At 46.9% G+C, this 16,190-nt stretch overlaps 2 protein-coding genes across 2 annotated transcripts; both read right to left on the bottom strand.

The window, feature by feature from the left end:
• Window positions 1-751: 751 nt before the first annotated feature.
• DFL_000602 (uncharacterized protein) lies at window positions 752-5,084 on the bottom strand (the record flags this gene model as incomplete). Its single annotated transcript, XM_067635366.1, has 4 exons — window positions 752-1,746; window positions 1,811-3,860; window positions 3,927-4,169; window positions 4,398-5,084. 4 exons carry the CDS (start codon window positions 5,082-5,084, stop codon window positions 752-754), a joined length of 3,975 nt encoding a protein of 1,324 aa, XP_067495144.1.
• Window positions 5,085-6,253: 1,169 nt separating this feature from the next.
• Window positions 6,254-9,538, bottom strand: DFL_000601 (uncharacterized protein; the record flags this gene model as incomplete). The annotated part of the gene is made up of 4 exons (XM_067635355.1): window positions 6,254-6,694; window positions 6,762-8,386; window positions 8,442-9,399; window positions 9,533-9,538. 4 exons carry the CDS (start codon window positions 9,536-9,538, stop codon window positions 6,254-6,256), a joined length of 3,030 nt encoding a protein of 1,009 aa, XP_067495143.1.
• Between the last annotated feature and the right edge of the window lie 6,652 nt (window positions 9,539-16,190).

Genomic DNA, 16,190 nt, shown 5'->3' with positions numbered 1-16,190 from the left:
AACATCGACAACGCCATTAACACTTCGATCGTCTATTCCCAGAGCCCACGATAAGCTATTAACGAAAGGGCTATCGTTTATAACCATTCGAGTGGTCATCGAGCGGAAGCTGTAAATCCTAAAATTCATACTTTTCATCGATTCGCTTCGAATTAGGAACTAAAGTCCACATGAATCCATCCTCCCCGAAAGCCCCCTTAGAATATGTATACCAGAAACGAAAACCGATCAGAAAAAAGTAATACATGAAGCGAAAGAAGGCCGATTCTCAGAACCCTTTTTGTATAAACAAAAGCGAAGAATTAAATAATAAACTTTATTAACGAGCGGTAATACGTTAGTATCCCCTTCAAGCACTTATAAATGCAAGACGAGGGTGTAAAGAACCATATGCATGGTAACCATGAAAAAAAAAAAAGATGCTTTTGATTATGTATTTTTTGTAGTTTTCGCAATGCATTAGTGAATCTCCTCCTCTCCCTCTTCTTACCCCCAAGCAATGTTAATAGTTTTCATCCAAAGGAGAGGGAAGTGAATGATTAAAGAGTCAATCCTTCAGTCCACGTTATTCTTCATCTCATCGGCGTTATCATGAACCTGACCATCATAAAACGGAACAAAAATGCAGAAGAAATCCTTCCATGACGATTTTTTAGAGTCAAAAAGTGGAGGGGAACCAAAAAATGTCACAACCCTACCAATTGCCCCCCAACTCGTCCTCACAAGAGAAAACCTGCGCCATTCGAGACTTCTAATCTCCGTTAGCGCGGCCGCCCTTTCCCTTCCCGCCGTGAACCAACTCAACAATAATCTCCTTCGCCTTCTCAACACCATCCTTACTACCCTTGATAACAATAGCCTCGTCGCTTTGTTCCTTCGGAATAGTAATCTTACAACCTGTCTCCCTTCTAATCGAGTTGACTTGACTTCCACCAGGCCCGACAACATATCGGTACTTGCTCGGGTCGGGTAGGAACAAGTATCCAGTCGTAGTCTTTCCACTTTCGTCGTCAATCAACCTCTGAAGCTCCCCGGCGGCCTTGGCGATATCCTCAGTCGCCCCGCGGAGGACCCAGGTAACCTCGCCACCTTCTTCAGCAGCAGCAGTGTTGTCAACGACTTCCCAAGAAATGTTGGATGCATTCTCGGATGGATCATCAGTAATCAACGGTGTGGAATCGGGAGACCTCTTCCTACCCCCCTGTTGACCCTTAGGCTTCGGTGGCACTTCACCGCTGAAGCCAATGTCAACACTGTATTTGTTCCTGAAGGTCCTGGCAAGCGAGCCACCGTCGGATAGAGAGTGGTGCAAGTACTTGGGAACAGAGACGTTGGTCGCGTCTTGGTCCTTAGTCAACTTCAAGATGTGTTCCTTCGCCTCCTCAACATTCTCAGCAGTACCAAAAATCTTGACGCCAGTGGGAGCCTCCCCACCGTCTTGACGTTGTCGTGGAATATCAAGAGTAACGTTAAAGGTACGTTCGATCTCCTTGCGGACACTTCCCTCACGGCCAATGAGCTTTCTATGCTTATCGGCTGGCACGTCCACAACGATCGTGACCTTGTCCTTCTCGACGGCGATGATGGCTTCGAACTCTTGAATAATCTTGTCAACAACGTCGGCAGCGCCCTCGACCTTAATGTTGTTTTCAGTGACATCATGGTGCGGGAAGCGAACCATGCGAGCTTGGGCGCTCTTGTCCGAAGGTCCGCCGCACTTGACAACAATGTTGCTCAAAATTTGACCTATCAATTTCCATTAGTCTCTTGACTTCATAATAATCACGTGGCTTCCGGGAGAAAATCCTACCACCGGTACCAATCAAAGCTCTATGGAACTTCTTGTCCACGCTAAGCACCCTGACGACTTGGTTCTCGACCTCCTTGGTACTAGCCAAAATGGCGGCCTTGGCCTTCGCAATTTGATCCTTAGTGCCCTTGATTTTAACCTCAACGAACTCAGCATCAGTCGAACCCTGGGGTGGAAGATCGATCTTGGCGCCGGAATCATCGCGAATCTGGTTGATGACCTTTCCGCCGGCTCCGATAATGTGCGGCAGAACTCGGGCTGGAACACTAATAGCAACAGACCGACCATGTTCTTGCTCATATTTAATCAACTCCGTGATTTCGTCCTTGGCTTCCTTGACACCCTTGCTAGGACCCCTCAACACAATCTCGTCGGGTGCCTGCGACCTCTGCGGAGCGGCTCCGCCGGCATCGCTGGCCAAATCGCTTGAATTGTCCTGTCCGACCTTGGGGAATTGGATCCTGACGGAGTACTTCCCCTCCAGCCTCTTGACGAACTTGCCGCCCTGTCCGATGATAGTACGATGGTACTCAGGTGCAACAATAACGCTGATGGTAGTTTCATCTTCCAACTTCTTGCCGAGCCTTTGGATGCGAACCTTGGCCTCCTCGACGTTCGCCTTGATTCCCTTGATCGTAACATTGTCCTTGTCAAGATCAATCTGAACCCCCAACTCATCGCGGTACTTGCTGATGTTGCTTCCGCCCTTGCCGACAAGATTCTTCTGGAACTTCTGGGGGAATTCAAAGGTAATGGTGTACGAGTTAAGAACCTCATTGTGCTTTGTGTCCTCCACGAAGTCAGTGATCTTCTTGGCAACGCGCTCAACCTCAGCAGAAGGGCCACGGATGGTGATAGTATCGTCGGCAGCGGCAGCGGCAGCCGGAGTCAAGGCTGGTTGGCCTGGCTTCAACTTTGGCGCACCAACAGTAACTTTAACTGTAGCATCGGATCCACCAGTGAAGGCGTTCAAGGTGGTTCCCTTCGGGCCAACAATCTTTGCGTGATACTTGGCAGGAATATTCAAGACCTTCGTCTTCAAGTCAGCCTGATCGCTGGCAATCTTCAGCAACAAATCCTTGACCGCTTCCAAGGCTTCAGTGGCCGCAGCCTCCTGTGCTGGAGCTTGAGCGCCAGTAGCACCCTCATAAACCAAAACGATCTCCGAGTCTTGGTCGTCCTCATCAGCGAATAAAACTTCAACACCGTGGTCGTCCTTGATCTTTTGCAAGTTTCGGCCCCTAGCACCAATGATATGTCTATGCAAAAGAGGTTCGATATCGACATAGCTGAGGCGAGACGGTGGATGGTTATTGACGATGTTAATAACGCTCATCTTAGCCTTCTTCACATTCTCTGCCGTCTTGCCAGTAATTTCAAAGTTAACACCAGTGTTAACATCATAAAGGACATCGGTCTTGGGAATCACGATCTGGACGTCATGTTCACTTTCGATTTTCTGCACTTCCTTAGTCTTGCGGAAATATCTCGCCAAGTCACGAGCGTGCCGTCGTTGACGGGTGATATCGTTAGCGAAAGCGACAGCGTGGCCTCTGGCAATATCAAGCGTGTCGAAGCTCATCGAGTTGGCCTTGGCCATAACAGATGTAACACCATTTCCAATCTTGTCGCGTGGCCCAATCACGAGGACTGAGTCGTGTAGGATGTGGGGTGGTGGGACTACGACACTGCATCCAGACTCCAAGAGGATATCACCAATAGTCTTTCCTCGGTCGCCAACAAGGAATCGATGTTGTTGTTTGGGAATGTTGATGGAGATAGACTGGAACACATCACGTAGCTGTGCAGCTTGCTCCTCAAGTTTGGCACGAGCCTCTTGGACAGCAGACCTCTCGCCAGACAGCATAATTGGGACAGGTGGTTCTGAGAACTCCTTGGAGGACTCGGATGTACTGTAGAGCGGGATGCGGATCTTAAGGTCCTTGCCCTCCTCCAGCTCGGTAATGTTCGCATTGTGGGGACCGGCGAGGAACGGGAAGAACTGCCCGGGGAAAGTCGTGAACGGAAGCTTGACATTCACGTGCGAAGTCTATCAATTTGATCATAATTAGCATCGTATCAAATACTCTCGTCGCTGCGCAGCATTCGTATATACCTTCTGCCCAACGATCTGGTTGATTTCCTGCAGGGCCATTCTGATAGCATCTACATCTCCCTCGAGACTAATTTCAACCATCGGTTCTTCCTCAGCAAACGGGTCGTCAAATCCCTCGGTTTCTTCAACCTGCGGGATTTGAACACGACATCCAGTTCGTTGAGTGATCCCTTGAATAGTGGCACCCTTGGGTCCAATAATGTGCTTCCGGGTACTGACAGGAATCGGATGATTCTTCTGGGTCTGTAGTTTTATGCAAGTCATTAGCACAGAGTCTCGCCTGTAGATTGTGACGTCCGAGGGCCACTGTGAAGGGCCTCAGCGCCCTAATGCGACCACCCGCCGGGTATGTGCATACGCGATGCTAAGGCATCCGTGGCTCCAGACCTCAACTTCCAATCACCACTCCTTCCAATTTCCCCCTCTACCCACCACCAAGCCCACAAGAGAAGAATGGGAATAGAAACTCACTTTACGGCAGATAGCTTGTCTTAGCAAGGTCTTAGCTTTCAAGACAGAATCCGGTTTACCCTTCGTAATGAAGGTGATCATTCCCGAACCGGCAGTAGATGCATCAATCCTAGCTCCTGTGTTCTTCTTGATATCACTGATGATCTCTCCGAGTGGTCTCTTCCACTGGTTCCTAGGAATTTGATCCTCGACATCGATGCTCATCATCTCGCTAACATCGTTCGACATCAACGGCAGCGTGGTCCTCGGTGCTTGTTGAGCAGGCGGTGCGACACTGCCAACGATAGCAGGCGATCCGGACATCTTGACACCCCAAGTGGGTGGAGCAGCCGGTCCTTGACCTTTGCCCTTTCCGGGGCCACTGGAACCCAATTCTGGGAACGATTCAGTGGAGTTGATATCGAAGGGTTGTTGAGCAGCTTTCTTCGAGGAAGAGGAAGGGAGTGGTCCATCGATGACAGGAGTAGCTTGACCAGTCGCAATGGCCGACTTGGAACCAGGGTGTAAAATGTCTTCTTCGTCGACAGTGTCTTCAACAGTAGCGGCGTGTGCTGCGGCGTGTGCTGCGTGAAGCTTTTGCATCCTGCTAGCGGGGGTCTCAGACGAGGTAGCCTCGGCGGGGGCTGGAGCGTCAATTGCGACTTCGGGGACGGGGTTACCGGTGCCGTTGGAGTTTTCGGAAGTCATGGTTGGATGTTATCGATGGTTGTTGCGATTCAGCAATACCGTGTAGTGGTCAACCTAAGGGGGTACAGGCACTTGAAGGATTTGTGGGTTATCGGCTTAATGACGACAGTTTGACGGTAGTGTCGACAACAAACGAGTATTCAACAAAAAATACCTGATAAGGGTGCTTTCAATTGGGAGAAATTGGAAGCAGAGGAATAGAAGAAAAGAAAAGAAAAGAAAAGGGAGCGGAAAGGAGAAAGGTCGTTAGAAGGCAGGCGTTTGTTACTCAGCAGGGTGGTATTCGTATTGGTGGTGGTGTGAGGTGTATATGTACCGGACTGTCTCATCTCGTCTCGCTGGCCTTTTCGCCTGGTTGCTGTCCCTTGTCAGCCCAGCCAAAAGCAGTCTAGCGAATTAATCCGGTCGACTCCAGCAGCTAGAAGTACGAAGCTGAAGGGACAAGGGAACGCGGTCGGGTCGATATTAATATTAAGGGTGGTATATAGGATCAGAAGGTAGGAAATATAAGTATTCCGAAGGGCGCTTGAGTATTTTGGAGAGTTGATTTATATTGATCAATTCGTTCAAGGGCTGCACTCCGACCATATATCACGGTGATCCGCTCAACGTGATCAACACATGCCATACAATATTATATTCTAATGTATACGCGTATTCGAAGGACGTAAGTATTAGTCTACATGTATAGGACATGCTGTGAAGGACTAGAAGGAAGTAAGTTTGTGGGTGTGTGTATGTATTCTCATCTTTCATTCATCGCCATGATATGGTATAATACCACAGCTAATGCTAGTAGGCTGTACTTCTATGCTCATTTATGTACATCCTCTCATGCTACTGAAGATGCTCTGCTCCGCTCTGCTCGTGGAAAGAACTCCCTCCCCATACTACCAAAAAAGGACAGAAAGCATAGCAGCTGGAAACAATCACAGGGGCATATATGCATGCACCCAAAAAACACGGCATCGCTATCCAAGAAAAAAGAAGTAGTAGAAGAAAGGGGGTAGAAGAAGAAGATGATGATGACGATGATGATGACGAAAGAAAGGGCCTTCGTGATCAAGCGAATAGAAAGGCAAGAGGTAATACTGATAGAGAAAAGAAAAAGAATGTAAAAAAACAGAAGAAACGAAGATAAAATACGAAAGTAATGCTCAAAAACAGCCCTACCACATCTCATCCGAATAATCTCTATCCCTATCATCATTCATCGATTGTTGATGATGATATCTGTTTCCACTTACACTCCCACCACCGCCTTCATACCTTCTCCCATCTCCGTGTCTATCATACCCTTCATGATCTTGGTAGTAATCGTAATCCTTCTCATGGTACCCTCCATTCCCTGGGTGTCCATTGACAGCACCGCCTTGCTGTTGCTGGTAGTAATCCTGCTGGTCTTGTTGGTATTGTTGGTCATGGCCTTGGTACCCATACCCGCCACCATCGTAGTCCTGGTGATATCCGCCTCCGTTGCTATTCGAAGCTTCTCTCGATGCGGTCCGTGCGTTATAGCCTTGCTGCGAGTCATACGGCCTATCGTCCCGCCCGTCGTCGTCAAAGTCGTAGTCCTCTTCATCCGAGTCCAGTTGTTGCGAGTCGTCGCCCTGTTAAAAGATTAATTAGTAAAAGCCAATTTCGAGATACCATCAAGGCCCTTAAGGGGTTATTTACATCAGCTTGAGCACCTCCGTGCTGCTGTTGGTGGTGATATTGTTGCTCAAGTTGCTGTTGTTGGTACTGCTGAGCCTGCTGGGCTTGTTGTTGCTGGGCCTGCTGCTGCTGAATTTGCTGCTGCTGCTGTGCTCCCTGAACCGCATTAGGCGGTTGCATCTGCTGCACCTTGGCCAAATACGCATACATGAAGTTACTCAACAGCACCTGCTGCAGCAACGGTCGCCTCGGATTCGCCAGCTTCAAATGTGACAGCCTATATATAGCTCTCTCAATGTGTATCGGGAAACGCGTATAATAATAGGTCTGCGCCGGAGGGGATTTGCTCCGACCCGAGGGGACAGCCAGGTTCGACTGCTTCGACTTCGACTTCGTTTCTTCCTGCTTCTTCTTCGAACCGCCAAATATCGATGAAAAGATGCCGGGTTCCTTCTTCTCTTTCTCTTTATCGGATCCCGAAGCCTTACGACTAGCCTTTTCTTTCTCCTTGTCTCGTTCGCGTTCAAGAGAATCCATCGATGGTCGGGCGGAGCTGCCGTCAATGCTTTCGCGTTTTTTAGGTCCATCGATGGATTTTTGTAACAAGTCGAGTCGGGCGTGCTCTCGATCGCTGGGTCGTTCTCTATCCCGCTCCCTTTCTTTCTCACGTTTTATTTCGCGTTTTCTCTCCTTCTCATCGTCACGATCCCTATCCTTCTCCATAGACTTGGCCTTCCGGACTTTCTTGCTACCCGAGTCCTTCTCCTTCTCTCGCTCCTTCTCTTTTTCCTTATCTCCATCACCACCGAGCGTTAACCACGACCAACTGGATTTCCTGCCAACTTCTTTATGCGGTACTTGTTGGCCTCCATGACTCGGTAACTCCTTTCGCTTGACTTCGACAGCTTGTTGTGAGGAAGTAGGAGGTGAAGGTGTCGCATCTTTTGTCGGCTCATAGCTACTAGTTCCAGGGGATCCTCGTTTCAAGGTCGGACGTTTCTGCTTGCTAGTTGATGATTCAGAGGTTGTAGGAGGAGATGGTGCAGGCGGTGGAGTAGGAAGCTGCCCGTTGGGTGGAGCTCCCCGTGGCTCTTTCAAGATACGTTGCGACGAAGATGATACCTCCTTTCGGTCGGCTTTAACGGGTTGTGGTGGAATTGGAGGCATGGGTTCCCATGGAGGCGGCGAAGGCGATTCTGGCTCCGACCTCGACCTCGCCATTCTTTCCAATGTCGGTTGATCAGGTGGTGAGGTTGGTCGTTGAGATATACCAGGAGGCGCGGCGACCTGGCGTTTAGGTTCTTCAGGCGAAATCGGAGACACGGGAGATACCGGCTGTCGCATTCGGGTTTTCATCGTCATCTCTTGCTGCCGAGAGCTAGAGCTCTGAGGCCTGGTCTCTTCATCCTCAGAGGATATCGATATCGATGGAATAGGCTCCGTTCTAACACGAGAAAGCTTGAACTCAGGTTCATCCTTTCCTTCCTCTGCTGCCGCAAGTTTAGCTCGCCTGGAAGACGGTGCCACTCGTTCACCCTTTCGAATACTGCCTCGTCTCAGAGCTGTCCTTGTTGACCTTCGCAAAGAACCTCCTGGTGGTGGTGCTGGAAATATGGGTTGATCATCCTCATCTTGTCCCGGATCACCTTTTAACACGCGTTAGCTAACAATCACTTTCCAAATGGAGACCGATCGCCTTACCCATTAGCGCCTTCTCAGCCTTACTCAAACTCATCTGCCTCATCAAATCCACGGGATCTTTTTTACCCAGCACCTCCCCCAACTCAGATACCGTCAAAACCTGCTCCCCTTCAGAATTTGACCTATTCCTTCTCAACTTATCCGCTCCATCCTCATAACCTTCAGCGGCCTTTCCCTCAGTATCAATCTGCCGCGACAACATAGACTTCTTCCTCCTCAAACTCGGTCCGGTCTGCAATCCATCGGTCGTTAAATTCCCTTCATGCTCACGAATCTGCTCAACCCGCGATTCCACGAAATTCTTGAACGCCTTAGGTGCAAGCTCGGGATGTAATCTCGCAGGTACCCAAAACAGCCTGGCAGCATCGTCGTCATCGGCCCGGCCCTTTGGCGCAACAGAGGGGAAGAAATTGTTAAAGCTCGGTAGATCCGGGTCGTTTGCCACGCTGCTAACGTCCATGGAGAGCCGTCGTAACGCCTGTAGATTCTCCAATTCCTGCTGCACAGCATCTGGATTTGATTCATAATCGATGTTATTCAGGGGAAACGCCTGGTTCGCATTCGGAGAATTCCCTGGCACCCGTAATGTCGAAGAGGAACCGGATAAGGAAGATGGTGATGTGTTATCCATGTGAGGTGGTGTCCTTGATTGGTTGCTGCCACTGCTAGGGCTTTTTCTTGATTTTGTTGGTGTTTGAGGTGGGGTTACGGGAAGAGCTTGTGATGAGTGTGAGTGATGGTATCTAATGCTTGGTTGTTGGCCTTGCTGATGTGGCCTTCTCTGATGGTGACGGTGATGCCGGTCCTCGGCATCGTGATTATCCTCGTCAGAGCCCCCGTACAAATCTCCAATCGCTGCTGTAACATGATCATTGTCCCCTAGCGATGCCTCCCGGCTGTGGAACGTCTGGTCGGTAGTCGGCTGAGGATAACGGTTATATCGAGACTGTGTGGCAGACTATATATATCATATCATAAAGAATATTAGTATGTAGCCTGTTGGTAGACGATATGTCTTTGATAACAAGCAATAACGGTGCCAAGGCACACTAATCACGGAAAGCCACAAGTGCAGGGAGCTGTTAATTCACCTTCATATATGAAGCTTTCGGGACGTACGGCACTCCCAGGCCAGGGGACAGAAACTAGAAGAAACCGGATCTCTGCAGTCTCAAATATAATTGATGCTGGAAGATAAACGGGATAAAAGATTCGTGGTCACCGGAGTAAGAACACCATGGGACGCCACCGGGCTATACGATCCACGCCCCTTGTGCCCGTTTAGAGGAAACGAAACCCCACCCGTAATGTACGGAGCTATGTATATACGCACAACAGCAGAACGAAACTTCGATAAACAGGGCGACAGCGACGAGTGGCTAGAGAGGTGTCGATATCGGTGTGGTAGTAGTGGTGGTGGCTAGAGAATCGACGAATCGTGGTCCGGAAATATTGTCTCGGGTGTTCCTGAATACGATAGCTTGCTGACCAAGATCCCCAAATTTCCGAGTCGTCCGTCCCCTCGTCTGGTAAAAACCCAATTCTATACGAAAAAATCCCCTTGCTTCCTCGCTTGTGCGAAATGCTGGTAAAAGAACCCGGATAAAAGCGCTGTTCGGAGGTGGAAAAGGTAGCGGTTACGAGCGAGGGCAAAGAGCAAGAGTAGAGTACCAGCAATGGGAAATTTAACGACGGGAACTAATGGCGCCGAAGCTGCATCTGCGAGGAAAGCGAGGATCGAGGCTGTTCGGGATTTACAAGGACGCTGTTTTAGACTCGGAATATGATGTTTTGTGAAGTTGGCGATAGACGGGTTCAATTAGCGGTTGGGAGTTCACGGTTTGAGCGGGTAAAAGTGTCGTCCTGGCTGGTTTAAGAGCTCTGTCGCTCAGGTTTTTTTGGTTCCTTTAAAGGCCGTTCTTTTCTCCCATGCAGTTTGATTTCCTCTTGATTAAGAGAACGAACAAAACTGCTACAACATACGGACGTAGACTAGAAGGATGCTATGGAGGTTAAGACGAGGACGGAGATGGTGAACTATGGACAGGCAGGAGACGATGTTTGATGGATGTTTGATGTTACCAGGCGGTCGTTGATGTTGATGTCATGCGTGGGCGGCTATCTCGAGGAATTCGAATTGGCAGGCGCCTTCAAGGCCAAGTACCGAACATATAATAATAACAGACAGGAGAGAATCATACAAACGAAAGGAAACTTCGACGTCGCCGGGCTAGTATAGTACTTACAAGCTGGAGCTCAGGAAGGGCGTTTGTTCAAGGGCGTCCAAGGGCGTTCCAGCCAATCAGCCAGCAGGATTCCTCGACTTCGTTTTGCCCGGCTGGGCTGTTTGCCTCTGACATGTCAAGGACTGCACCAATGAAGCCCCTTAAGCTGTGTCTCTCTTTCAGTAGCTGGTGGGACCTGGCCATCACGAACTGGAACTCGAACGAGCAAGTTGAGACTGATTCAGGGAGGAGTCGGTGCTCGAACCAGTCTAGAAGATGGACTGTTCCTTCTTGAAACAAGCCCACGAGACTATGATATCAATCGTAGTCCGGTGTCTCTTAAATACTATCACTGTGAGCTACCAGCCCGACCAAAATCTCAACAATTTCAGATATAGACAAGAAAGTACTTAGTAATTCAAGTACCCAAGTACCTATATACATGTATCTGCATTTATATATAGTCTGCCGACGCTTACCTGCAGTATCTAGGGTACGGTCTATTGTAAAAATGTCGATGTTATTATTGGAAACCGTCCCAGATGCGCTCTGGATTGGCTGGCTCCGAACCCTGGCTCGATCAAAAAAGGCGCCACACCTGGCAGATTAACACCGGCCGCACAAGTACATAATATCACCCCTTTTCCTCCATAGCAATATCCAGCCAGCGACAATAATATCAGATGAAATTCTATCAAATCAGAAGCCTCCGTTTACTCCAACTTTGCGGAGAAAGCAGTACAAAGATGGGTGTTTATTTCCAGCCACACGACAACGCAAGAACAACACATTATGAACCTAAACATTGATTTCCTCTTGCCCGCGGCCGCTACTGTGTGCCAATTCCGATGTCCCATGCGCTATGACATGTAAAATAAAAGGTGAGGGGTAAAAACAAAAAGAGGGAGAAAACCAGACAGGCTCAGACCAGCGGGATCTCGTGTTTTTAGAAGAAGTCGTTTGCAGTTGGGGAAATATTTTACCTAGGAAACTGGCAGTATATCCTGCTTTAATTGAAATTCGTGAGCATGTATAAAATATCGGTCCAGGACGGAAAACCTGGTAATGATACATAGTTATGGCATGCACAACATTGGCCAATTGCGCAAGGTGGGGGGATTGTCGACAAGGTCTCTTTTCGTAATCTATCACCATCATCCCCAGTTCTTTTCGTTATGACCATGTCTCCGCCGACTGACTGGCATTCAAACCTGGTCCGGAAAGCCTCGACAACTTACAGGAATACTTACTTACCCCGCGCTGGAATTCCGGCTTGTCTTTCAACCTCCCATGCCTTCAACTTCAAACCACCTCAGAAAACCCAGATTAAGATCCACTTTTTGTCTGATCAGAGGTTCTATATCGGATCGACTGACTAGCTCCGGCAACCTGAGGCCGCCCAAATCCATGGATGGTTTTTCACGCACCCCAGCTTTTCCATTCCGAAGTGGATTAGATATTGGGCCACATCAGCTAGGAAAATCAAAGAAAAGATAAAACGAAAATGTCCGTCGAGTCGTCTATTATTCATATTAGTTAACGGAATAATGGAAAAAGGCAAGTTTTTTTGAAAAAGGTTTCTCCTTTGCATATGCATCATGTAATGTAAGATACATACATACATACATACATACATACATACATACATACATACATACATACATACTCCGTACGTTATATCATATCAATTGCCGTTCAATAGCTAGCTGGTGTACCCCCAATGACAATTTAATATCTTGCGCAAGGCTTTTCTTTCTTGCCAGCCTAAGGGAGGAAAGAAGAAAAGCGAACGCTATAAACGAATACCCCCTCAACCAACCTGGAAATATATGCAAGCCCACATGCACCAGAGCCTCGATTAATTTCGAGCACCCCGAGTAAAGCAAGGATTCGTAAACCAGTTTTCGCAGGAAGTTAAGTTGCGGAGACCAGGCAAGAAAGATCAGGCCGCAGCCAAATAAAATAATCACACACCACACACTTCTCCGCACTCAACAACCACGCCTTTTTACCACTCAGCTTTGACTAATGGACGGACCTAGCTCCCCACCTTTCCATCAATTGAGCTCATATCAAAACCCACAATTCACACCCTCGATCGTTCTGCTGCTAAACAAACTTACCAGCCCGTTAGTTAACTGATTCCACCTGAAAAAAGTATCACACGGAAAGACACTAACATAGCCGGAATAATGACAATATTGCGCCGATTTTCCTGCTAAAAAACAACTATAAAGTAAGTAAGCTGAAACCTAAACTGGAAAATCTTTTTTGCAGACAGTTATGCCGAGAGAAAAAAGGTCGTCATTGCTGCTGCCAAAACCAGTATCCACAATTAATATATATTTTGGGTACCCGCGCACAGAACGCAACTGCTGAGTTAACGCACTGGTAAACTCCCACACCTCCCACCTTTTTTCTCACATTTGTCAATCGGCATCTCGCACCTTGTAAGCCTGAAATCTGTCCTCTTAAAATCACATCTGAAACAACCTGCCCGTCTTCTTTTTTTTTTTTTTGTATTTTGGAGTTTGTAGACAATTCGATCGCTAAAGGGTAACAAAAATCCCACACATTTGGAATGGAAATTGTTGCATATAAAATCTCCACATATCTGCGCGGCACCCGTGCACATCTCGCCGAACAGCTTTGCAAAAAAAGTGCTTAGTAACAAAAATCATGTAATGAAGCCTTATACAAGAAGATGTAACAAAGCCCGGCCCGGATAATTGTAATCAATTCTCGGTCTAGTGGCACCTCAGCTAGTCTAGCTAAATTGTAAAACCTCGGATGAGAGCAACCAATTCTGAGAATGAGTAACAGGTTATACCCCGGACAATCTTTTCAATTGATCCAAATATACCAAGCTGCCCATTGGATTTCATCTAAGATTTTATAGACACACAGCCAAATATAGCCAAATCTATCCACTTTTAACGAGACTAAGGTTTCAAGATTGGAAAAACGGCCGGAACCTCTAGCAGGAATAGCCTACCCGTCTTACCTAGCCTAACCATTTAGACGATTTCCCACTAGTTGGCTATACTACGTAGCGAATGCCACTTCCTCCCTCCCCCTCCTCTCCTCGTCTGACATGACGGAGAAGAAAGGTGGAGAAATAGAGCGCAATGACGGGTGACATGACACAAAACAGACGAAAGAAGTGGAGAATCTAGAGGCCTTAACTTAACTATCAGCATCTACGGAACATGTAAAAAAAGCAACAGGAAACTAACAAACGGCTGCCATCAACATCCTCCGGTTCTTCGAAAATGACGCTAGGAATTAGTAGGAGCGACATCCCGTGAACCCTTTGGATAGAATCCCCCCTCTGAACATGGGGAGAGAAAAAAAGCGTTTTATGCAACGCAGATACAGACACACACATCACATACACACTTCCATCTGCTCCGGCTCATACTCACCTTGCAAGTTCACTTTGTTGAATTGTTGAATTATCGTACCATAGGTGTGTGAGATACTTTTATTTTTCTCAAACATTGCGCACACGCAGAATATGCAATGTGAATAAAGAACAAGGGGACCGTTGACCATAATCTCACGGGGGAGTGGCTTTTTTTCGGCCCAGGTTGTTTTTTAACCTGCCTTGCAAATGCAACGACGGTCCGTCTTGTTTTTTTTCTTTCTTATGAAAAAAGAGGATACGTAACGGCATATTGTACACCGGCTGCCCCCAAATTTGTAACAATGGCAAAAGCTCTTTTCTTGCAAGGTATACTGGTAAGGCTTTCGGGAGGGACGGTAGATGGGGGGAGGGGATATGGAAGAGGGGGTAAAAGTATATTGACCTGTGCCGTACGGTAGATATAATCTCAATCCTCTGCAGATTCAACTACCAGGTATCCTTGAGGTCTACAAAGAAAAAATTTTCCAAACGGGAAAGAAAAAGAGGACAAATAATATGAAATGAGCTTTTCTTAACGTCCCCCGCCTTTAGCAATAGTTTGTCCTTCTGCCTTTTCTTTATTAACAAAAATTCCAAGAGCTTAAGGTAAGGTAATATGCAATAATTTCGAACCTGTATACCCAATTGATCAAGGGAATTAGAATAGAAGCTTCATGCTTATACTTGTTAAGACATATTATACAGTGTCTTAGCCTCCTAGAATGGGAGAATTAAAAAAGACGTCTGTCAGATAGAAAATAACGAAATTTCATGATATATATCGCATCGAACCCCTTGCTCTATATAGCCCTCTCCTGCAAGATAGATATGTCGACGTACATACTATTGCATCCGAAAAGTTAGCAACAACCAGGGTGTATCAAGAAATAACGACTAATGTATAGAGATATTTTTATACACCTCAACCAATCTCATCACATGTGTAAATCGCAAAATGCTGGATATCTCCGGGGCGCGGAAACTCTCAAGGTAACCAAAAAAAAAAAAATATAGATCGAAAAAGGTTTCAAAAAGAAATATTGAAAAGAAGTAACAAATCCCGAAGCTATCATAGAAAAGGAATTCCAGTTTCATAATCAAAAGTGAGAAAAAAAGCCACAAATGAAGTAAAAGTAAAAAGCAAATGGTAAAAAAAAAAAACCGACGACGAGAAAACAAGACGTTTAAACATGAAACCTCTAAAGTAAATAAATGGTATAATGGAGAAAGAACCAATTAGTTAACCCCACAGTATTTCAAGGACATGGTCGATAGGAGAATTATCGGAAAGACAGGCACTTGAAACCACTGCAAAAGATACAACAGCAATCAGCCTCGCACTCGTTCCACAGATATCCCATCCGCGAAAGAGCAACTGTAGTTTACCACATGTTGATCAGAGAAACGTCAGAGGCCGAAAAGGTTCCTTTTGATGAATCCTCGGTACTCTCGTCTTCTCGAAGCGCTTCGACCCCCCCTTGACATTTTCAATATCTAATGGGAAAAGAAGAAAAGAAAAAAAGCTATCGAGCCACCAGGCCCCCGTCATTACTACCTCCGGCTCATGCATGTAGTGGAGTTCGAAAAACAAAAAGGTTTTCCAAAAGCAGCTCAAATACTGCGAAATGCACCAATTATGAAGGCAAAAAATGTACTAGTACTTGCAATTGGTATCTTTGAACAGGTATAGAAAACAACGGCTCCGGGGTGTTTTTAGTTTCGTGCGGGAAAAGAGTTAGCTAAAAAGGAAATAACAGCTGTGCCGTGCATATAGCTGTATCGGTTTTGTTTTAATCCATTCCGATCAGCCTGTCCAATAGCTGAAAGTTGCAGATTTTGTACTCAGGCAATGAAAAAAAAAGGGTATTCGTAAGGCAAGACAGAAATTGCTAAGGGGAAAAGGAAAATTTTTCAATACAGATGTGCTTCGGTAATAGTCGATATCAATCGGTGTAAGCAAAGTACTGAGCCCAGGTCTTTCGTAAGAAGTCGTAAGATTGTTAGTTGTAGAGCAAGGTATTTGCATACCCCCCCCTCCATCCAACAGACACCCGAACAAAAGGAGCGGCTCAATGCAATTCCCAACAAGATATAAGGCTTATAGCTCAAGGGTATAAG

This window comes from Arthrobotrys flagrans, assembly GCF_004000055.1.
Source record: "Arthrobotrys flagrans strain CBS H-5679 chromosome Unknown unitig_15, whole genome shotgun sequence".
Taxonomy (NCBI): domain Eukaryota; kingdom Fungi; phylum Ascomycota; class Orbiliomycetes; order Orbiliales; family Orbiliaceae; genus Arthrobotrys; species Arthrobotrys flagrans.
The sequence above is the reverse complement of the archived record's forward strand: the minus strand, read 5'-3'. Positions and strand labels throughout refer to the sequence as shown.